The sequence below is a fragment of the Myotis nattereri genome (assembly GCF_964212035.1).
Source record: "Myotis nattereri genome assembly, chromosome: 3".
NCBI lineage: Eukaryota > Metazoa > Chordata > Mammalia > Chiroptera > Vespertilionidae > Myotis > Myotis nattereri.
In genome coordinates, this window is record NC_138077.1 from 172,277,918 (window position 1) to 172,302,924 (window position 25,007).

The following is a 25,007-nucleotide window of genomic DNA, read 5'->3' on the forward strand; positions in this document are numbered from 1 at the left end:
TACTAAACTAAAAGCATTCTGGAACTTTTCCACAAACAGCTGATTTTGTTTTTAAATTTTTATCAACTTATTAATGAAACCTGACTTTTGGAAAACATTAGTATTGGACCTGATAGGCAGTTTTGCTAGTAAGCTAGTAACTCATCCTAGAGTTCCCTTTTAAAGAAGCTTTAAAGATATATAGACCTCTGGGTCCCATCTCAGCATTCTTGAGGAGTTTGAATCCTGATGGTGGGCATAGGGAGTGAGGGACACAGTGCTTGTGAAGCACTTCCCAGCTGGCCCACAGATTAGATTTGGGGAACTACTGGTTAAGAATGCTATTTGGCAGTGAAATATTTAGACTTTTGAAGATCTGTTCTATTGGATGCCTTTACTGTATGTTTCTTTTATTAGAGAAGTTAAAACTATGTGTGGACACTGACCCACTTATAATTATTTACAATAGTATGCATTATTTTTATTCTGTCCCCAAAATTTCATGTACTGTTGCTTCCAAAACCTATTCCTGTCTTTATTCTTCAAGTATTAACTTCCTACATTTGCTGAACATTGAACTAGATCCTAGGGTTGCTAAAGTTATTAAGTCCATTCATATATGTCCTCAAGTAGCTTATGGTATAGCTGGGGAAATAGACAAATAGATCATTATAAATATAGGTTAACACAAGGTACTATAAAAAGAATGGATACTTTCTTTTATGAAGTTAATTGGTGGTGTACTTTTTCCTCATAAAGTATATCTTTGAAAAGCAGAATATTAATGCTGTATTGGAAATACAAGAATGTGGCTTTGCCCTAGCCAGTTTGGCTCAGTGGATAGAGTGTTGGCCTGCGAACTGAAGGGTCCCAGGTTCGATTCCGGTCAAGGGCACATGCCCGGGTTGCAGGCTCTGTCCCCATTTAGGGGCGTGCAGGAGGCAGCCGATCAATGATTCTCTCTCATTGACATTTCTCTCTCTCTCACCCTCTCTGAAATCAATAAAAATATATATATTTTTTTAAAAAGAATGTGGCTTTTAGCCTAGTCAGTGGAATTCTACTGTAAACCTGTAGTTCAAAATTTTGCATTTTAACAGTAATTCTAGAGAAAGCTGATACTATTACTTAAATCACAAAACCGAAGCTGCCCACTGAGTACTGTTCTTTAATTCTTTAATCTGTCATTCTGGTGTTTGTATTAGAGAAATGATATATTTGATTGGTTTTCTCTTATTTATGCATTGCTTACAAGGTGTCTTCAAAGCTTTACTCATTACCAATTCCAAGTGTCCTGGTGTCCTTGAGGTTGGATTTTCTGCGAATCATCTGCAGTCATGAGCACTATGTTACATTAAACTTACCCTGTAGCCTGCTTACTCCACCTGCATCACCATCACCTTCTGTTTCTTCTGCAACATCTCAGGTATGCAAAGTGTAAGAAAGAAATATCCTTAACGTCCACATTTGTGAAAAAGCATTTTAAACACTGGGGGAAAATTATAGGTAACACTATTGAATAAAAGCTGTATAATAGGTTCTGTATTAAGTGCTTCATAAGTATTAAGCATTTAATTCTCAGAGCAACTCTAGGAGATAAATTCTATTACTATTCCTATTCTACAGATGGAAAACTGAAACACAGTAAGGTCAATAACTTAAGGTCACACAGTTAAATGGCACAGCTATACTTTGAACCAAGTCACATGTTGACATTATTTTAAATTTATTTTTCAATTACAGTTAACATATTATATTAGTTTCAGGCATACAACATAGTGATTAGATATTTATATACCTTATGAATTCATCACCCGTTAGTCTGGTACCCATCTGACACCGTATATAGTTATTACAATATTATTGATTATATTCCTTATGCTATACTTTGCATGTTGGGTTTATTTTAGATCCTAAGCTGTTAACCACTATATTCTACTCCTCTTACAGATTGTGCATATGTGAGTGAATTCATCCACATAAACTCACTTATTTAGGTGTTTTCACAAATTAGGGTTTTTTGAAGCAGACAGACTGAATTTGGGGTATAAAATGTTTGTTAGGGATTAATACTAGTGAAAGGAATGGGGATGAAGCATAATTTAGCAGAGAAAGAAACCAAACTGTTACAGAATTATCTCCCAAAATTCAGGTTTGTGTACCCAGTGCACTAGTAGGCCCAACCAGTGAGACACCAGTGCTCAGAGACAGAAAGATTTATTTGATTGTGAGGATGGGAGAGCAAGCTCTCCCAAATCCATCTCTCTCAAAAAGCAAAAGTAGGTGGTTTTTATGTAAGTAGGGAATGGGGTTAGTTCCAGGAACTGAGAGAGAAGATCATGTTTATTTAGTCACAGATAACACTTTTTCGTATCAGACTTCTTGGAATCAGCAGCTGGTCGCAGCTACCCTGAAGATATTCTTTTCTTCTACAAAACAAACTCATAGATTCTTCTCAAGACCCTGAAGTTATTTCCTCCGCTTGACAAAGAAACAGTACATCAGCACCACAAAATTATATAGTGAGGACAAGTGGTGCAGCTTTGAAGGACCAAGATTCTGCAAAATATCTCATAATTGTGTGTCAGTGATATTATCTTAAAAATAAAAGGCAGAAAGTTAACGTCTTGTGATTCTCGCCACTAGGCTATCATTGGTTTGAGGTTGAACTAGCTATATTTTTCAGTTATCTCAAGCTAAATATACTTTTAGACATTTCTGCTGGAACTTCATGTACAGTCAGAATATGACGCACATACTTTCTTAATCTTTGAGTAGAAGCTATCTGACAACCAAAGGAATTAAAACATTTAGTTAAAGCTTATACCTATAGCCCTAGCCAGTTTGACTCAGTAGATAGAGTGTCGGCCTACAGACCAAAGTGTCCTGGGTTCGATTCCGGTCAAGTGCATGTACATTGGTGCAGGCTCCTCCCTGGTCCTGGCCCTGGTCAGGGCTTGTGCAGGAGGCAACCAATCCATGTGTTTCTCTCACATCGATGTTTCTCACTTTCTTTTCCTCTCTCTCCCACTCTCCCTAAAAATTAATGGAAAAATATCCTCAGGTGAGGATTAATAAAAAATAAAAAGCTTATACCTATATCCTAATTTAGTTGTAGCTGCCAAAAATACTAAGGGTATTAAAATCACAAAGGCTCTGTTATAAAACTGCAGTGCAAGCCTGACAGAGCCCTCCTACCTCTCTTGTATCCAGAAAACCCAAAGGAAACTAGATGGATATTTATAGGCACTTGACTTCAACAGCTAGTAGTTTCTCTAAAGATGAAAAAGGGCTATCATAGCAATTATTATGTATCCTGTCATACACATTGAGATTAAGGGATTTTGTGGTTTTAGTATTAAAGAAGCCTAGATTTTTCCCTCCTAATGAAACACCCTTTCTGCTGTATAATTCCTGAGGCAAACAAACTGCTTCCTTAAGCTCTTAATGTCTGAAGTCAAAGTCGATTTTAACTCTACTTAATTTTATTTTTGAGACATTTAATTCCTTAATGCAATTCTGTAGGCTAGATCAGTGTGAGATGCCTGATAAAAGAAAAAAATTAAACTTCACTTAGAAAGATGGAAAACATCAGAGAGCACCCACAACTTTGCACTTTACTTTTGCAAAACATCTTATTTCCACACACTCTTTTACCTGGCTAGGAAACACTTCTTCCTTTAATGGATGAAGTTTTGCTTTCTTTGACCAACTTCTTCCAAAGATGTAGCTACACAGATACAAATAAAGCACAGGTGCAGTTCTAAAATCTTTAATGAAACACACTTGTTTACCCCTAACTCCCTGCTGAACATCACATTCAGCAAAGAAATTCACAGAAGTTCTTTCATTATCTTGTTCCCCACCTTGTCATGTAACTACAGTGCATAATTTTCAGATTCTAATATATGACAGAGATATCACTTTTTCAGGGGTGGGGCAGAGGAATTTTATATAGTTATTAGGAAAATGATTTCTGCATGGAGAAATCTGAAATCTATTGTTCTTCTAAGAAACCTCACATAGATGATCTTGAATTATGGATTAGGGGATGAAGGTAAGGACTTTCTTGCTTTGAACTATATCTTACGGGTTGCTATTTTGCAGTATTAAAAACTTTTTAAAAACTCAGGAAGTGCATCATAAAATTATAGTGATTTTTTTTTAGAGATAGTATTTTGTCTGAGAAATAATTTTACCCATATTTGAAATTTCCCTGGAAACCAATAGCCTTGACTATGAATATTTCCCGCACACTCAGCAAAGAGTGCATAATACAGTTTGGGGCAAACATAGATGTACAGTTGTTCATATGGGAAATAACATAATAATTAATAAATAATAATTCAAGAATAAACTGTGTTTCACATATTCACAACTCTAAATCTACTTTTGCCCCACCCTGTATATTATTTGGACTTAGTTGCTTTTTTTTTTTTTCCATTCACAGTATCATATTAAAACATTATCTTACTCATATGTTGAATCTAATGAACAAAATAAACTGGTGAACAAAATAGATCTAGAAACATAAAAGCATGCAACAGACTGACAAATTTCAGAGGGAAGGTGGGATTGGGGGGTAGGGGGAGTGATTAACTTATATGCATATATGCATAGCCCATGAATATAGACAATAGAGTGGTGAAGGCCTGGGAAGGGAGGGTGCAGGGAGGAGGGGGTCAATAGGGAAAACAAACAAAGGGGACATCTGTAATACTTTCAACAATAAAGATAAAACAAACCAGAAAAAGGAATAAAGAAAAAAACGGATAGGAGGGGGGACAACAAATGGAAACTTTTAGTATGAGAAAAAAGAAATTGAAAGTATTTTTCATCATAGTTTCCTATACCAAGAGTAAGAATAGTTATTTTCTCCAATCTATGTATATAAAAGCCAAGCGACCAGAACGACTGGTAGCTATGACATGCACTGAGGCCCCAACCAACTGCAGCCCCTCCCCCACACCGGCCAACCATTTGTGGCCCCTCCCCCCACCAGCCTGGACCCCACCTGTGCACAAATTCATGCACTGGGCCTCTAGTGTTAATAATAATCATCTGTCATAAACCCTAGGCAAGCCCTAACCGGTTTGGCTCAGTGGATAGAGCATCGGCCTGGGGACTGAAGGGTCACAGATTCGATTCCAGTCAGGGCATGTACCTTGGTTGCGGGCACATCCCCAGTAGGGGGTATGCAGGAGGCAGCTGATCGATGTTTCTCTCTTGTCGATGTTTCTAATGCTCTATCCCTCTCCCTTCCTCTCTGTAAAAAATAAATCAAATATATTACACACACAAAAAAAACCCTAGGCAATAAATTACTCTAGGCAATGTTTATCTCACTTTCAGATAATGCTCACATTCTATTTATTGTAATGTGTGTCTGGGATTTTTTTGTTGCACAGCTATTATAGTTTGTTCTACCTCACTCCCAAACAGAGTTCTGGATTTTCCACCAATGTACAGGACCAGAAGATTGCAAATATGTTTGAATTGTCTGTGCCTTTCCGCCAACAGCATTATTTGGCAGGACTTGTATTAACAGAGCTGGCTGTCATTTTAGATCCCGAGGCTGAAGGGTGAGTAGACCAATTTTTGCCTTGTAGAATATTAGCTTGATTTTGAATGATAGGACAGAAGTATCCCCCTTAAACTTCCTAAGAATCAAAAGATTAATCTTTCCCACTCTTCTACTTGAGAGGAATGCTTTTCTTTTTATTCCATCAGCTTGCTAAGTAACCAAGAGTAATTCCTTGAGTGGCAATAATATGTTCTATATTGATCACAGATTTGCTTTCTAGAAACTCTCATTATAGGAAGAAAGTTAAGACTGAAACAATACACTATGATTAAATGCTAATTTTGTAGTACAGACATAATTGTGTAGAAGAGTAATGTCTTTATTATAGCATTTGTAACATTGAATTATTACTTTGCTGTCTGTTCCTCTCTTACTAAAACAAGCTATTTAAGAACAGAGACAATGTCTTAGCTCCAACATGCAGAATAGGATATTGCAGGGCCTGCATAAGTGTATATTTAGTTACTGAGTGTGATTGAGTTTAGATAGGTTGAAGTCTGGAATTGGGAGCTGTTGAGAGATAAGAAATAGACAGTCAGGTTTGGGAATCATTGGTGATACAGGAAATAGAAAGGGGGAACATAAAAAGCAAATGACGAGAAGGGGAGGAACTATTTGGAGAAAATACTGAGAAAAGAACAAATAAGATGACAGTGTCAAGTAGAAATCTAGAGAATGAAATCTGACATATGTTCATTAGGTGTGGTTCGTGACAGTATTTAACAATATACTTTCTGAATAAAAATCTGGAAGGGAGAAGAGTCTCCAGCTAGATTTCATAGGCAGCTATATAAAATGGCAGATAAGATCAAGGGCTCTGGCTACTTCATAAGACTACTTCATTTCAGATCCCAGCTGTTAAATCTGTATGATCTTAAGAGATAAAAGTTAATATTTATTGACGGTCTCCCTCCCAGGAGCATGCCCATCCCTTTCCCTTCCCTACTCTCTCTCTCTTCATCCCCTTCTCCCTCCCCCAGGCACAATAGCTTCCTCACTCCCAAGCTCCAAGGGCCTTTCCTTTACCTCCGTTAACTCGTTCCTACTAGTAAGCCCGTTTCTTCTAGGAATTAATTCTACCTCTGTACTTTACCCAATAAACGTTCTCTTGCAAAAAATTTTTTTGAAGTACTATTTACTGAGGAAGGCAATATGCAAGGCACTGTATTAGGCATTTGGCATAAATTATAAAACTTAATTTCAAACCACCTTAGGTAGGTTATTACCCTCATCCATACATAAGGAAACAGAAGTTAAGTATCTTCAAAAAATCATTTAGCTATTAAATGATGAAGCTAGTAAGTACCATATTATGAACATGCAAATACTGTTAGTTACAAACAAAGGAAGTAAATAGTAGGAATTAAGTGGAAACACTTGGTGTAGACTTAAAACGTTAAGGAAGTTTATTACTGGGGACATCATGTAATAGTTTATTACTAAGTGAAATACTGTATAAGTTAGAGGAAACTAATTTCAAGTGAACATATATTTTCAAGGTAGGAAAGAAAAATAAAGGGTAGGCTATTGAAGAAAGATGGGATTTATTGAATATATGGGGAAATTACTTTCTGAGAGAAGATACAGCTTTTTCTGAAACAAAGGAAAGATGATCCTATAGCTAAATAGATGGAGATGTGTTAAAAAGATGTGACCAGCCTGGCCGGTGTGGTTCAGTTGTTGAGCATCAACTCATGAACCAAGAGGTCACGGTTCGATTCCTGGTCAGGGCACATGCCCAGGTTGTAAGCTTGATTCCCAGTAGGAGACATGCAGGAGGCAGCCATTGAATGATTCTCTCTCATCATTGATGTTTTTATTCCCCTCCCTTTTCCTTCCTCCCTCTGAAATCAATAAAAACATATTTTTTTTAAAAAAATGTTTTCACCAGAGCAAATTTGAAATGGCTTTCTTTCCTGAAAGAAAGAAGTTGAAGTAAGGTCTTTTACTGATATTGATGGTGTAAGGCTTAAGGAGAGATAATGTAATATGAAACTGATACCAGGTGCAGCATTAAGGGCCAGTTGAAGTTGTATGAATTTTCAATTGGAATGGTTTGCATAGTCAAAGCACCTTCAATTTAAGAAGAAAGGCAAAAGTATGAAGATGAGAGAGACCCTTGCTAGTTTATTAGCTCAGTTGAAACGCAGGTGACTGGGAGTCTAGAAAAGTTGTAAGGGCCCATATGAGGTATATGAGCAAGAAAGTTCCATTTAAATAGATGCCAAAGGCAATCCCAACCTGTAAACTACAGAATCCATTTCAGTGGTTCTCAATCTTCTGGCCCTTTAAATACAGTTCCTCATGTTGTGACCCAACCATAAAATTATTTTCGTTGCTACTTCATAACTGTAATGTTGCTACTGTTATGAATCGTAATGTAAATATCTGATATGCATGATGGGCTTAGGTGACCCCTGTGAACCGCTAAAGGGGTCACGGCCCACAGGTTGAGAACCGCTGCATTAGGTAGAGGATTTTCTTCTGGAAAAAGGAAATAAAAGTTTACTTATGGTAAATGTGAAAAGATTTCATTTGATGAAATAAAAGTTACAGCTACGCCGAAACCGGTTTGGCTCAGTGGATAGAGTGTCGGCCTGCGGACTGAAGGGTCCCGGGTTCGATTCCGGTCAGGGGCATGTACCTGGGTTGTGGGCACTTCCCCAGTAGGGGATGTGCAGGAGGCAGCTGATCGATGTTTCTCTCTCATAGATGTTTCTGACTCTCTATCTCTCTCTCCTCCTCTCTGTAAAAAATCAATAAAATATATTTTAAAAAAATAAAAAAATAAAAGTTACAGCTACTTAAAATGTAGCTTTTTTTTTTTTTTTTGCTTTAAAATATAACCATAACTGCTCTTAAGTTATTTAACATTAAAATGCACTAACAAGGAGTTAATGTAAAAATATTCAGGTTTACTCTTAAGTGAATTTATATAACATTTCTTCCTCAATTTTTATTTATACAGAAAGACATTTATTAATTTTAAAATAGAAGTGTTTTTATTTATAGGAATAGATGCAAATATGTGGCAAAGTTAAGAAGTTGAACAAGATTGATTCAGTACCATTGCTTACTGTTTGCTTTAAAGGTATTAACTAATATCTGTGACCTTACTGCTTCTTCTCCATCTTCTTTTTAAATAGACTGTTTGGATTGCATAAGAAAGTCATCAATATGGTACACAATTTACTATCCAGTCATGACTCAGATCCACGGTACTCTGACCCCCAGATAAAGGCTCGGGTGGCCATGTTATATCTACCTCTGATTGGCATTATCATGGAAACTGTTCCTCAGCTGTATGATTTTACAGGTACTTAGTGTATGTAAGACAGATTTTAATGGCAAACCACAATATATAATGAAAGTGTTAGAAAGTTTCTCAAGAATAAAGATCTTATTTTAGGAAAAGAAATATAAAGAAATGTACACTAACGTAAGTAAACTGTAAATACTTAATTATATTACTGAAAATCTTTTGACTTTGTGAGAGAATCCACTGCAAGGTTTCTGTAAGTAGTTCTTATGAAATTTTAAATAATGATTGTATAGTAGTTCTATTCCTACTTGTTAGAAAATAGGGTTTTTGTGTACTTACTGTTCCTCTAAAAAATACACAAGAAAGCTGAAAGCTGTCTACTACCCTCAGTATCAATTTTATTCATATAAATATAATTTAAATTGATCTTCACCTGAATATCATTAATTAGGTTTATTGCTAACATTGGGTTAATAAGATGAAGTTTTGTTGCTTTTTGAAAATTAGGACCCACAAAGTTTTATTGCTCTTGCTTTTCACATCAGAATTTACTTGAATTCCTTCACTGCTCTAAAGAAAACACTGTAGGTTGCATTTAAACTAGCCATTAACTGGATAAAATACTTCCATTCAATCAAAACAAAAATTTACTGAGTACCTAATGTGTATTAAGAACTGTTTATTAAGCTGTTTAGAAGTTTTATGTATGTATTTATTTATTTTCTCTCCCCCCCGCCCCAGAATCTCACAATCAACGAGGAAGACCAGTTTGTATAGCCACTGATGACTTTGAAAGTGAGAGTGGAAGCATGATAAGCCAGACAGTTGCCATGGCAATTGCAGGAACATCAGTTCCTCAACTAACAAGGCCTGGCAGTTTTATTCTCACATCAACGGTAAAAACAACCCTCCTACAGAATTATTTTCCGGAAAGACAAATACTTACAAGGATGTACCCTTAAATAACTAAAATTATTTGTTATATTATTTGATGCAGAAGTACTCTGAGCTTTATTTTGTGGAAATGTTAAGGTTCTGAGAATATTACCTATCTTTTACAAGTTATTTTAAAAAGTATTAATTATTTCAGGTTTATGGTATAAAGCTCTTTTCTGTCATTCAGAATTTTGGAAAGTTGCTTATTATATAGCCTATTCTTTTAATCCATTTTACTTTTTTCCTCTTTATTGAATTTATTGGGGTGACACTGGTTAACAAAAGTATCCAAGTTTCAGGTGCACAACACATCATCTGTTAACATTCTGAGAAATTTCTAAACTCTTTTTCACAGTGGCTACACCATTTTACATTCTCACCAGCAATGAATAAAAGGTTCCTGTTTCTTCAAATCCTCACCTACACTTTTTTCTTATTTATAGCCACCTTAGTGGGTATGAAGCGGCATCTCATTGTGGTTTTGATTTGCATTTCCCTAATATCTACTAATGTAGAGCACCTTTTCATTGCTAATTGGCACATCTTTTTGAACAACTATCTTATTTAGAGAAAAGTCCATTCAAATTCTTTGCCATTTAAAAATTGTGTTATTCTTTTTGTTACTGACTTAAAGAGTTCTTTATATATTCTGAGTACAACTCCCTTATATATGATTTCAAATATTTTCTCTCATTCTGTGGCTTTTTACTTTTTTTATGGTGTCTTTTGAAATGCAAATTTTTATGAATTCTAATTTATCAAATTTTTCTTTTATTCCTTGTACTTTGTGCTTGTTAATCCTCATCCAAGGATATTTTTCCCATTGATATATATATATATATATATATATATATATATATTTTTTTTTTTTTTTTTAGGAAGGAAGGGGAGAAAGGGGAGAAAGGGGGAAAGATAAATGTAGATGTGAGAAAGACATTGATTGGTGGCCTCCTGCACGTGTGTTGACTGGGGCCGGGGATCCAACCTGCAACCAGCTATATGCCCCTTGACCGGAAATCGAACCCGAGACTTTTGATGTGCGGGCCAACACTTAAACTACTGAGCAACACCAGCCAGGGCTATTCCTCGTACTTTTGATATTATACATAAAAAAGAATATATAAACTATATGTATAATTAAAATAAAACAAGCAACAGTATATGTACCACCCAGTTTCAGAAATAAAACATTGCAAATACTTTGGAAGTTCCTTACTGCCCTCAATTCACTCCATCTCTCCCCTAAAAGTGACCACTATTCTCAATTTTATTGACTTTTTAAAACTTTTCTTTATGTAAAATATACTGCACATGAAAAAGTACATGAAACATAAATGTACGAGTTAAAATATTATAAAATGAACACCTTTGTAGCCACCACTCAGGACAAATGATAGAACACTGCCTTTTAGAAATCTTTAGCATGTTTTTCTCCACCACAACTACTTACCAAGCTCCCACTAACATGACTAATGAAATAATTCCTTAATTTTATCTATAGTTTTACCATCTACGTTTGCATCCCTAAAAATTATAGTGTAGTTTTTACATTATGTCTTTAAATTTTTTTAAAATATATTTTATTGATTTTTTACAGAGAGGAAGGGAGAGAGATAGAGAGTTAGAAACATCGATGAGAGAGAAACATTGATCAGCTGCCTCCTGCACATCCCCTACTGGGGATGTGCCCACAACCCAGGTACATGCCCTTGACCGGAATCGAACCTGGGACCCTTCAGTCCGCAAGCCGACGCTCTATCCACTGAGCCAAACCGGTTTCGGCTATGTCTTTAATATTTAAGCAAGTTACAAATTGTACTATAATTCACTGATTTTATTTCTGTACTAGAGGCCTGGTGCATGAATTCGTGCACAGGTGGGGTCCCTAGGCCTGGCCGACGATCAGGGCTGATGGGGCCATCTCGCTCAGTCCCTATTGGGGCCTGCCAGCCAGGGGGAGGGACTGGGGGAGGTTGGCCGGCCATGGGAGGTTGGCTTTGGGAGCGCACTGACCACCCGGGGCAGCTCCTGCTTTGAGCGTCTGCCCCCTCATGGTCAGTGTGCATCATAGCGACTGGTTGACTGGTCATTGGGTCATAGTGGTCACTTAGACTTTTATATATATCTTATATAATAAAAGGCTAATATGCAAATTGACCTAGGGGAGCAGGCCTAAGCTGGCAGGCGGACATCCCCCAAGTCGTCCCACACTGTGAGAGGGTGCAGGCTGAGCTGAGGGACCCCTCCCCCCCCCCCAGAGCACAAATTTCATGCACCGGGCCCTCTAGTAGATGATATCCCATTACCTGTATATAGATCAGTTTATTTACCCATTCTGTTGATAGATGTTTGAACGGTTTCTGATCTTTTGTTATTGTAAATAGCAACCCTATATATTCTCTTATTTGTATCCTGTATGCATGCCTATACTATTATTTAGCGTATTTACTAGGAGGGGAATTTGCTGGGTTACACAATAGTTTCTTCACCCATACTAGATGTGCCAGGATGTTTTCCGAAGAGTTTGTCTCAGTTTATACTTGCACCTTTGAGAGTTCCATTCATATGTTCATCATCACTTAGGATTTTCAGACTTTTCAACTTTTGTCAATCTGATAATTTATAGTTGTATTTCATTTCCCTGGTGTGTTCCGAGGGTACACACTCTTTCATATTTGTGTTGGCCATTTGGATTTTCTCTTTTAAAGTGTCTAGTTTTTGTTCATTTTCCATTGGGTCCTCTGCCTTTGTGTGTGCTTTGCAGAAGTTTATATGTTCTGGATCAAGCCTGTTGTCAATTATAAATGGGTCTTATAATTTATAGGGCTTGCTTTTTCACACGCTTAATAGTAAATTTGGTGATTGGAATGTCTTATTTTAAAATCCTCAAATTTGTCAATCTTTTCCTAGTATTTTTTGTATTTTTTTTAATATCCCTATTCCAAAATTTTGAAGGTATTTTAAAAAATATGTTTTTATTGATTTTAGAGAAAGAGGGAAAGATAGAAACATCAATTAGCAACATCAGCTGCCTCCTGCATGCCCCCTACCTGGGATTGAGCCAGCATCCCAGGCATGTGCCCTGATCAGAATTGAACTAGTTGCCAAAGCCGGTTTGGCTCAGTGGATAGAGCGTTGGCTTGCGGACTGAAGGGTCCCAGGTTCGATTCCGGTCAAGGGCATGTACCTGGGTTGCGGGCACATCCCCAGTAGGAGATGTGCAGGAGGCAGCTGATCGATGTTTCTCTCTCATCGATGTTTCTAACTCTCTATCTCTCTCCCTTCCTCTCTGTAAAAAATCAATAAAATATATTAAAAAAAAAAAAAAGAATTTTACTAGTGACCTCTTGGTGCAAGGGATGACTCATGCTCAACCAACTAAGCCTTACCAACCAGGCCTTACGTTATTTTTTAAATGCTTGTTTTGTTCTTCCTTTTATATATAACCCTAAAATCTGCTAGTTCATGGAATTTATTTTTATGAACAGTAGAATTTGGGCGCCCAAGTTTATTTATTTATTTTATATATCATATCAAAACATTTCATCATCATTTATTAAAAGATTATTTTTCCACCTTTCATCTACATGAACTATAAAACTTTTTTTTTTGCCATAAACTCTGTTTTATATAATATTAGTATAGCTATGTTAGGTTTTTTTTCCCTAGAGTATATATGGCATGAATTTTTTCACTTTTTAATTTCAGTGTTTTTGCTTACGTTTTAAATATTTGAAACTTATGTTTTCAATGTCTTTTATACATAGTGTGTAGTTAGATTTTGCCTTATATTTTTAAAATCTGGTATGTTCATTTTTGTCTTTCACTAGACTTCTTAATCCATTTGCATTTAGTATAATTAAAATTAATATATATACATTTTAACTTTACTTCAAATTGTCTCACCCACTATGTGTGAATTATATTTTTTCTCATTCCACATTTTCCTCTAGTTTAGAAATTATTCTGTTTCTTTTTGTGATTATATTACAAATCATAGTATGCTTCCTTAAATTAAATGATAGTCTAATGTAAATCATCATTATATTCACTTTGGTTAATAGAAGGATCTTAAAACTAGTTGACTTTATTTACCATTCTCCCTATTCACATTCTATTTTATGTATTTTTAATTTTGAATATTATTTGCTGGGGTCGAGCCCCAGCAGGTCCAGGGGTCCCCAAAGGTGTGGACGGAGTCGGCGAAGACGGAACAACACAGAGGCAGCGTTCAGTTGATCAGCAGGCTAGCCAGGATCTCTAGCCAGGATCTCCAGCCAAGTTCTGGTCAGGATCTCCAGCCAGGTTCTGTGTCCATGTTCTCTTGCTAGGTTCTCCAGCCAGGTTCTCCAGCCAGGTTCAGTCACCAGGTTCTAGTCAGGTTCTCTTGCCATGTTCTATCCAGGTTCTGTAGCCAGGTTCTGTCTCTAGGTTCTTCAGCCAGGTTCTCTCGCTAGGGTCTGTCTCTAGGTTCTGTTGCCAGTTTCTGTCCAGGATCTTTTGCCATGTTCTCTCCAGCGAAGTTCTTCTGTCTCTAGGTTCTGGGTAGGTTCTGTCTTCTAAGTTCTGTCTTGTTACATCTGTATTTATACCAGTTGATTCCAATCCTATCAATCTCTATTCCAAAGGTTAGGGCGTTTCTTATCTCCATTCCAGGGAGTAAAGATTATGTAGCTTAAGCATGATTGTTCGTAGTTAAAGTGATTAATTACCCGCCTGGCACTTAGTTAAGGGATTTTATTCCCTCCCTAACTTCAGGGGAAAATCCCTACCTGGGGAAACAACCTTTCTCAGAGACCTTGGTTAAAACACATAGTGCCGAGAAGGTGAGCAAACATATTAAGAACAGTATGCCATATATGCCAGGTCCCTTGAAACAGCAAGCATGGACTGGCTCCCGGCAATTATTAAACCTGATATTATATTGAAACAATCCATTGAGCCCAGCTGAAATGACTCAGTGGTTGAGTGTCGACCTATGAACCAGAATGTCACAATTCAATTCCTGGTCAGGGCACATGCCCATGTTGCGGGCTTGATCCCCAGTAGGGCATGCAGGAGACAGCCAATCAATGATTCTCTCTCATTGATGTTTCTTTCTCTCGCCTTCGCCCTTTCTCTCTCTGAAATCAATAAAAACATATTTTTAAAAAAACAATACATAAAGTTCTTAATTTGGTTACTGTGCAAGGGTTTTTTTGTTGTTGTTTTGTGGGGTTTTTTTTAGTTTTCCTAAATTCTATTTGTTTCTTCTATTTTTTGTCAAGTAACCTTTTCTTTATACTTTCAAATTTCCTGTCAGATTTTTTGGGGTATAATACTTTTAAAATATTATTATTTTGTGGTTTTATTACTTGATAATTTAAGTATTTCAAGTCTTTACATACCTGTTTCTGTTGTCTGTTTTAAAGTTCTCACTCATGATCTATTGCTTCCTGTGTACCTGATTCTTTGGCTGTATACTGGACTTTGTATTTGCAGTACTATTTATTGGTATAATAAGAGTCCTGTGATTGTGAATTCTTCCTACAGAGAAGTTTCATTGATTGCTAGTACCAGACCAGAATTATCTCCCCCAACCCCCTTTTTTTAATGCCTTGGGAGAATGGGAAAAATAGTCCCTCAGTCATTCTTTGGAGGGCTTAAATTTCTCGTGGAAACTTGGTTGAGAAAGACTATTCTTGATACTAATCTCAGGTTGTTTTTATATGCAGCAAATTTCTACTAATTTATCATGTGCATTTTCTATCTGTCTACTTAAATGAACACATTGTTGCAATTTTAATTTAGGCAAAATGACCATCTTTTTTGTGGGTTTATAGTTTATGCTTTTTAGGTCTTATTTAAGAAGTTCTGTTCTACCCCCAAGGTATAAATATAATCTCTTATATTTCCTTGTAAAAGTTTTAAAATTTTGCCTTTTACATTTAAGTTCTTTCTTTGTCTTGAATTTATTTTTTGTACAATTGTGCAAGGTAGGATTCTTATTTCTTTTCTCTAGTGAATCTATCCACACTTATAATCCATCCATCCATACTGATCCATAACTCTGCTGTATATCAGATTTTCATATATGCATAGGATTTTTTATTCTTTCTATTCTATTTCATTACATTATTTGTCTGCCATATGCCAATATCAAACTGTCTTAATTATTCTAATTCTAGTAAATTCTACTAAATTTATTAATTTAAAATAATTATTTCAACAGTTAAGTATGTTCAGCTTTCCTTTGTCTTTCGTCTCTACATCTCTTCCATTGCTTTTTTGTTATTTAGTATATTTATTAACTAAATATGAGAATGTAATATAAAGGTAAAGAGAAAGAGTTGGAGTCTGGTTAACCTGTATGAAAATCCTGGCTTTACTTTTTCTTAGTACGTGATTTAGAGTAAATTAATTTCTAGCCTTTAGTATCCTTACCTATAAACTAGAAATAATAATAGTTAATACTGTCTCATAAAATTATTGTGAATTAAATAAGAAAAAGTTATCATACTGTCTAGCACATTTCAAATTTTGTTATGTTTAGTCATCATCATTATCACCATTGTCATCCTGTATCTTGTCTGTACAATTGAGATGATACTACCTGCTTGGTGATATTGTTAGAGAACTAAATGAAATAATGTATGTAAAGAGCTTGGCATGATAACTGGAGTAGAATAAATATCCAATAAATGATACTATAAACAGGTTCTTATTCTTAGTTTTTTGTTTGTATTTTACATACTTGTACTAATGGAGATTGAAAAATTTAAATGGCACCTTAACTTTATATGCTGTATGTAAAAATGGTTTTTATTTATACAGTGTCTAAGACTTTTCTTTTTTGTCAGTGTCCCTGACAGGAAACAGTGGTTCTCTACACCTGATAAACTTTTTGTTATTACTTTCTATTCTTAAACTTCTCTCTTATTTTTTGAGTCAGCTGTTTCTTTTTTCCCTTTACTTTCATCATGTTTGATATTTTGTGGTAGATATGTTAGTTTTTAATAGTAAGATCTTTTAGTTTTTTGCTTTATAATTTCTATTAAATCTGCCCAAATTAAACAATCTTCTATTGCCAGGAAAGATTCAATAAACTTCAAGACCTTAAGTCTAAGGTTCAGTATGACGTATACAAGTGTTATCTAAATCAGATGGTTCTTTTATAATATTTAGTTTATAAGTAATTTTGGTTTTTTGCTTTTAGAAGAAAACAATTGACAACAGCCCAAAAAGGAAATGGTCGTTGATCAATCTGACTCATTCTACTGTTCTTGATTTTCAGAGTGGCAGGCAACACACTACCTTTTCACCAGAATCAAGTCGGAGCCTTTTGATCTGCCTCCTTTGGGTTCTCAAGAATGCAGATGAGACAGTCCTACAAAAGTGGTTTACAGATCTCTCAGTCCTGCAGCTCAACCGGCTGTTAGATCTGCTTTACCTCTGTGTATCTTGCTTTGAATACAAAGTAAGTGATCATTATGCCATTGCAAAGAGGAACAAGAAAGGAAATTATGTGGAAAAAGAAGAATATTTTCTCAATGCTTCTTCTTTTCTAATGTTTAAATTTTAGGGAAAGAAAGTGTTTGAAAGAATGAATAGCTTGACCTTTAAGAAATCAAAAGACATGAGAGCTAAACTTGAAGAAGCTATTCTTGGAAGCATAGGTGCTAGGCAAGAAATGGTGCGCCGAAGCCGAGGACAGCTTGGTATGTACACAGTATCTTCTCCTTCTGGTGAGAATTTCTTCATTTTCCTTCAAGTTTATTTTATAGTGCTCATTGTTGCAAGTCTTCAATGACAGTTCTACCCTTTTAAAAAAAGGGTTTTAAATGTAACTGTGAATTAACCGAAATAACCATTTCTCTGCAGGAATTCAAGTTAAGAGCTCTGATTGAAGTAGGCTAAAACGTACTTTGTGATTTTCTCTGGATAGGGCAAAGGTTATTCCTGTTGCCCTTGTGTGATTATTAATAGCTCTAGTTTTAGAGCCGTTTTAGGTTCACAGTAAAATTGAGCTGAAGGTACAAAGATTTTCTTGCCTGCACGTATATATAGCCTCTTCCATTAACAGCATCATTAATGAACCTACACTGACACATCATAATCACACAGAGTCTATATAGTGTTCACTCTTGGAGTCATAAATTCTATGTAGCATCTCCTTTTTATTCTTAAAAGTTTCCTAGTTTGCACAATGAATTAATGTACCCTGTATCTAAGGCAAAGATAATGGCCATCAAACTCAAATATCAGGGAGAAGAAACAGTTAGTTGCTTTAGAAGCCTGATTCTAATTCCAGGTCTGCTAACCATTAGCCATATAACTTTGACCAAGTCACTTAATCTCCCCACTTTCCTTTTCCTCATTTACTTGTTATAGTTTGGAGAATTTAAAAGATAGTATTACTAACTGAGCTTATCATCTTTGTAGTGACCATGTGTGTAAACATTTCATAAATTCTAAAGTGACATGTAAATGATATTGTTGCTGTGAACTCCTTAAGGTCAGGGTATGGCTTAGTCATCTGTGTACATGACACATGCTAATAGTCCCATGTATATTTGTTGACTTAAAATATGACTATACATTTATAAGTATACTAGGGGCCCAGTGCACAAATTCGTGCACCTTGAAAGGAACTGTTTGCTGCGAGGCTGTGGTGGGCACAGGGGCAGGTCTCAGCCCATCCTCCACACCCCTGCCCAGCCCCTCCCACCGTGGCCCTCAGTCCCCTCTCTGCCAGCAGCCCCACTCCTGCTGCCGCTGATCCCACAAGCTGGCAGCGCCGGCCCCACTCGCACCCACTGATGATGCAGAGCAATTCTGGCCAGCGCCAGCAGCGGTGTGAGCAGGGCTGGCACTGTCAGTGGGTGCAAGTGGCAGCTGCTGCCCCCATTGCCCCTCAGAAGCAGGGGATGTGGAAAAGCCCTCATGGGTGATCGAGGCCAGTAGCCACCACTCGCACCTGCTGACAGCGTCAAGGGATTGGGACTGGTGCCGGGCGCCAGCAGCAGGTGCAAGCAGTGGCTCCAGCGCTGGCAGTGGGTGTGAGCGGGGCTAGCGCCAGCAGCAGGTGCAAGTACCTGGCAGGACCGCTGTGTTCGGGAGCAAAGAATTTTCAGTAACCACCAGAGGCTTACCCCGATGACAGCTACCGGCACCCTGCCTTGGTCTGGCGCCCCCACTCATCTGCTCCACCATCCCACCGAGGCCAACACCTGCCACGTTCTGCACTCTGCTGCCTGCTGCCAACACCTGCCATGTTCCGCGTGCTCCCCCTGGTGGTCAGCGCACATCATAGCGACCAGTTGTTTGGTTGTTCTGCCATTTGGTCTATTTGCATATTAGGGTTTTATATATATACACTAGGGGCCCGGTGCACGAAATTCGTGCACTGGGTGTGGGGGGGGGGGCGCGCGGGGAGTGTCCCTCAGCCCAGCCTGCCCCCTCTCACATACTGGGAGCCCTCAGGCGTTGACCCCCATCACCCTCCAATCGCAGGATCGGCCCCTTGCCCAGGCCTGACGCCTCTGACAGAGGCGTCAGGCCTGGGCAGGGGACCCTCATTTTCCCCCATCACTGGTTCTGCCCCCAGCCCAGGCCTGATGCCTCTGGCCCAGGCGTCAGGCCTGGGCAGGGGACCCCCAGACCCCTCCGATTGCTGGCTCTGCCCCTTGCCCAGGCCTGATGCCTCGGCCAGAGGCATAGACCCCCATCACCCTCCGATCGCCTGATCGGCCCCTTGCCCAGGCCTGACGCCTCCGCCAGAGGTGTCAGGCTTGGACAGGGGACTCCCATCTCCCCCCGATCACTGGCTCTGACCCCCGCCCAGGCCTGAGGCCTCTGGCCCAGGAATCATGCCTGGGCAGGGGACCCCCATCTCCCTCTGATCGCTTGCTCCACCCCCCGCCCAAGCTTGCCGCCTCTGACCCAGGCTTCAGGCCTGGGCAAGGGGACCATCATATCCCCCCAATCCCTGGCTCCGCCCCCACCCCCCCCAGCTCCCCGCGGTTGCAGGCTCCGCCCCTGCCCAGGCCTAATGCCTCTGGCCTGGGCGTCCGGCCCGGGCAGCGGGGACCCGCAGCTGCAGCGGCCCCGCGATCGTGGGCTCCGCTTTAGGCCCAGGCAAGGGACCCCTAGCTCCTGGGACTGCCAGCTTCCACCGTGCCCAGCTCCCATCGCTGGCTCCACCCCTACTTCCTGCTATCTTAGTTGGCAGTTAATTTGCCTATAGCCCTGATTAGCCAATGAAAACGGTAGTGCCGTATGCCAATTACCATTTTTCTCTTTTGTTAGTGTAGATAGATTCTTTATTTATTGTTTTCCAAAATGCTGTTACCATGGTGATCATTTATTTAAGTGAACTTAAATATTCTTTATATGCTATGTATGTTTGGAATTTAATAATGAAAAAGATAAAGTCTTTGCCTTTAATTGAATTAATAGAGCACCGATTTTTTCACTGTAGTTATATACAATTCAAAATGTACCTATGTATTTTTTTAATTCATTTATTATGTAAAACAATCTTCTAGAAAGGCATGAAAATTAACTTTCAAGTAGGTCATTTAATTATTACCAAAATCTAATGTATATTATCCTCATCTTTAAGATGAAGAAAATAAAACTCATAGAGATAAATAACTTGCCTTAGATCATAAACTAAGTGACAGAAGCAGGATCTTTTGACTTCCAGTTTAGTGTTCTTCATATTATACTACAGCTCTTTCTGAAGTTTATTGTTGGAAAGGTGAAACTATTAACAATATGTTACAATTTATGAAATGTTTACACATTTCCTTTCTTGTTCCTCCAATTTGTGAAATGTTTACACAACTTTAGAATTGATGAAATGTTTACACATATGGTCTCTACAAAGTTAGTTACACTTACTTTTAAATTCTCTAAACTATCACAAAAATATGTTACATTTTTAAACCTGTGGCCTTAAGACACCTATCATTATTTGAATTAAGAACTGAAGCTCTGTTTGTGGAATTTAAAACAAATAGCCCTAGCCAGTTTGGCTCAGGGTATAGAGCATTGACTTGCAGACTGAAGGGTCCCGGGTTCAATTTTGATCAAGGGCACGTAACTCGGTTGCTGGCTCGAAACTAACGTTATATGTCAATTATATTTCAATTTAAAGAAAGAATTGAACTTCTTGTTTTTAAAAAATTAGGCCTTTGTAATTCTTATTTGCATTTTGACATTTAAGCTAGGTTATCTAATGATAGACATTCTTAACTAAGGAGATACAACAGTTTCATGAAAAAAAGTTTATAATAAAAATGTAAATAGACTACACATTTATTTAGTTAACTATCTTAATATAGGCATATCATTCTTGTTTTCTTTTTTAAAATTTCTTAAAGATAGAAATTTTAAAATTAAAAAGAGGTAAGTAGAGAAGGAAAGAAAGAGACGGGAAGGGAGAGAAAGCAGAAGAAATATCCAGACATGTCCTTTATTGTGTGGCAAATTACATTTTTTTCTCAGTATTTTTAAAATTAGTATTTGAACTCTGAATTTTGACTTTCATTTTTCTTTCCATCTTTCCAACCAATTTAAGGTCTCATGTTTTTCAAAAAGGAGCATTAGCTTCTCATTGAAAGCCTAAAATCATGGCACTCTATTGTTTAAGTATTTTTATATTTCTGCACAATTCCCATTGCCTTCTCCACTTCTGCTGGATTTGTATAAATCAGTTCTATTGCTACTGCCCCTTAAAAGAGTCTATGCGATTCAGTCCACCTTCCATCCTAGAAACCTCCTGGGAGAAAGCCCGTTTTTCTTTTGCTCTGCTTTCCGTTGTCCAAAAGAAGTAATTACTCTAGGAATTATCCTTATTTTCTTTCTTTATCAAACAAAAACTTATTGAGCACTGACAATGTGCCAGAAACTTTGTCAGCCTCAGACATTAAGTGCTGGATAAGTAAACAGTCTTTGTTCTTAGTAGTTTATAGTCTTGTATTTGTAAGTGCTGTGGAGAAAAGTAGATTAAGGGGAAAAGAAGTTGGAGAGTTGGGAAAGGCCTTTCTGTGGAGGTAAGGAATGATTGGCCAGTGAAAATTTGGGACGAACAATCTGGCAGAAGGAAAAACAACCCTTAGACAGGTTCTAAATCAGGAGCATATATTCAGAATGCAACACACACACACACACACACACACACACACATAGTGTGTGTGTGTGTGTGTGTATAACATATATATATAATATGTATAATATATATTATATGTATAATATACATATATAACTGTAGTGGTGCAAGCAAGAGGAATAATGGTAGGAAATAAGGTTATATCATGTTGAGCCATAGAAGCCATGGTTAAGATTTTGAGAAAGTCAGTATTAGAAAATGTGCTTATTTAAAAGGGTGTTGTTGTTGTTGTTTTTGTAATACATGTAGCAAACATATTTCTTCTGTAACTGTTATGAAAGCTTTGAATAAAAAGCACTATTGTCAGGTTTTTACATTGTTATTGAGGATAAAATGGCTGTGTATAAAATTATTAACATTGTGCAGTATTTCTTAACTGTTTGCAAGTATACACATAAGTGGTCCAGTTGGAATAACATTTTTAAAAATGGTTTTGAAATGTACTTGACAGAGAGAAGCCCATCTGGAAGTGCCTTTGGCAGTCAAGAAAATCTAAGGTGGAGAAAGGATATGACTCACTGGCGGCAAAACACTGAGAAACTTGACAAGTAATGTAACCTTCTATTTTATGTTAATAATAGGCTTGTTGAATTTCAGATGCAAGAGGAAAAATGACTAATTTTAATGTTATTTATGTATATGTTAGGCATTCAAATCTTAGAAGAAAAAATTATTGTACTTAATTTTTAAATTAAAGATTTAAACAGATTTGGGGCAAGAATTTTTAATGTGGTACAGTAAAGCATAATGTTATATATTTTAAATGTTACCCCATTTTCCCCTTCGAAAGTTGCATTCTAGAACATTTTAGAATATATTTTGGGTGTCACACTTAACTAAATATTTCAAGCACTACCAAAAATTAGAAAACTATTATTTGCCCTCTTGGAGCCTAAAATACAATTAAAGGAAGACAAAACACTCTGAGTCTTCTGGTTTTAGCATGGAGGCAAGCCAGGTAAAAAACAACCGAAAATGCACTACCATGAGTCCAGGAGCCTAAAGGACTACACCGTCAGTGTAAAGAGAACTAGAAATGAACCCTTCTCACTGCCTAGGTGACTGCAGGTAAAATTGTGTGGCTTGAAACTTGGCATTGAATTAAGGGGCTAAATATTTTCTCTTGACAATTTGTAATTACAAGTTAGCCCTCAAGTAGCTTGACTGGCCCGAAAACTTTAGAATATGGTGACCAGCTCATTCAGGTTTTCCTAGTACTCCTGATTTTTAGCACTGAATGTTTCATATCCCAGGGAACCCCTCAGTCCTGTCCTTAAGCAAACCAAGATGATTGGTCACTCTGTCCGAAACCATCTTCAGCCCAAGAGTTAGAGGATTCTTACAAATAAATTCCAGAAATATTAGTTCACAGCAGTGAACTCATAAAACACAGAAAGCAAGGCCCTATGCAAGCCAGTAGAGAAAAAACAGTAACAGCAGACTCAGTACCATATAGATGAGAGTCTGGAATTATCAGAAATTCTTAGTCTCTTTAGGCTGCTTTAACAAAATACCATTTGCTGGGGCCACTTATAAACAACAGAAATTTATTTCTCACAGTTCTGGGAGCTGGGAAGTTCAAGATCATGGCACCAGCAGATTTGGTGTCCGACCCTCTCCCAGGTTACAGACTTCTCTCTCGCTATGTCCTCATATGGTGGAAAGGCAAACAGATTCCCCAGGGCCTCTTTTATAAAAGCACTAATCCTATTCCCAAGACCTCTTCCCCTCATGACCTTTGCCTCACCTCCTAATACCATTAACTTGGGCATTAGATTTTCAACTTAAGAGTATAGTGGGGACACAAATATTCAGACCAAAGCAGATAGTGAGTATAAAATTAGTATGCTAAAATTTTTGAGCTTAGAGTGTTCATTTTTCTCCTTTGTCTGCTTAAGTCCATTTCTTTGATTGCTTTTCCACATATGTTGTGGAATTCACAAAGCAGTCAGCATATATTGCTTTATTTCTGCATTTGTATAATGTTCTTTCTGCTCTTGCCGTGTTCTAGGGAAGCTGTTTTTTAGTGTTTTCCTGATTCTTTTTGTTTAAACCATATATATATATTTAAATATATTTTTATTGATTTCAGAGAGGAAAAGTGAGGGAGAGAGAGAGAAACATCAATGATGACAGAGAATCATTGATCAGCTGCCTCCTACATGCCCCCTACTGGGGATGGGCCACCAACACGGTCAAATGCCCGTGACTGCAATCGAACATGGGACCCTTCAGTCCACAGGCCGGCGCTCTATCCACTGAGACAAACCAGCTAGGGCTATACCATATTTTTGTCATGTTTCTTTACAGAAGTCTTTCTGGATTTTAAGTTTGAACAATGCATTATTTTCTTTTTCAATTTAATTCTAACTATGCTGTATTTTCTCTTTAATTTGTAAAATGTAAACTCATGAACTTTTCTCTTTAATGGTAGTAATAAAGATTCAGAGACTTAAACATCTAAGAACTTCAGTAAGTTAGCATTTAGTATGTCCTTGTATTTTTGCTTTGATTTTGTGTATTGTTTTGTCTATTTAGATTTAATATATAATTCCTATATATTTATTGCTACTAAAACAAATCTCAACTTTACCCATAAATCATTTATAGTTCTTTTTAAATTTTATTTATTTATTTATTTTTAAATGTATTTTATTGATTTTTTACAGAGAGGAAGGGAGAGGGATAGAGAGTTAGAAACATCGATAAGAGAGAAACATCGATTAGCTGCCTCCTGCACACCCCCTACTGGGGATGTGCCCGTAACCAAGGTACATGCCCTTGACCAGAATCGAACCTGGGACCCTTCAGTCCGCAGGCCGACGCTCCATCCACTGAGCCAAACTGGTTAGGACTAAATTTTTTATTTTTATTAAATAATACTTTTGTGTATATTAGTCAAGTAAATGACTTGATTGGCATCAGATGTTTTATTTCTAAATGCGTGATTCCATCCAGAGTTTCATTGAAGAGTTAATTTATTTTCTGCATCAAAATTTAAAATTTTTGAAACTTTAGGGGGGAAAAGTACATTTATCCTTTAACATTTTGAATAATGCTACATGAAGCAGCCCTAAACGCAAGCCCACATA

The 25,007-nt window shown here is 37.4% G+C and overlaps 1 protein-coding gene across 1 annotated transcript in view; it reads left to right on the forward strand.

Annotated features, from left to right (window-relative positions):
• The window catches only part of DOCK7 (dedicator of cytokinesis 7), a 187,327-nt gene that overhangs the window by 122,251 nt on the left and 40,069 nt on the right, over window positions 1-25,007 (forward strand). Inside the window, exons 28-34 of the mRNA XM_081087072.1 lie at window positions 1,235-1,405; window positions 5,422-5,561; window positions 8,710-8,879; window positions 9,567-9,721; window positions 17,035-17,217; window positions 17,323-17,485; window positions 22,367-22,463. Of these exons, the coding sequence (XP_080943198.1) occupies window positions 1,235-1,405; window positions 5,422-5,561; window positions 8,710-8,879; window positions 9,567-9,721; window positions 17,035-17,217; window positions 17,323-17,485; window positions 22,367-22,463 (1,079 nt within the window). The remainder of the gene's footprint in view (window positions 1-1,234; window positions 1,406-5,421; window positions 5,562-8,709; window positions 8,880-9,566; window positions 9,722-17,034; window positions 17,218-17,322; window positions 17,486-22,366; window positions 22,464-25,007) is intronic.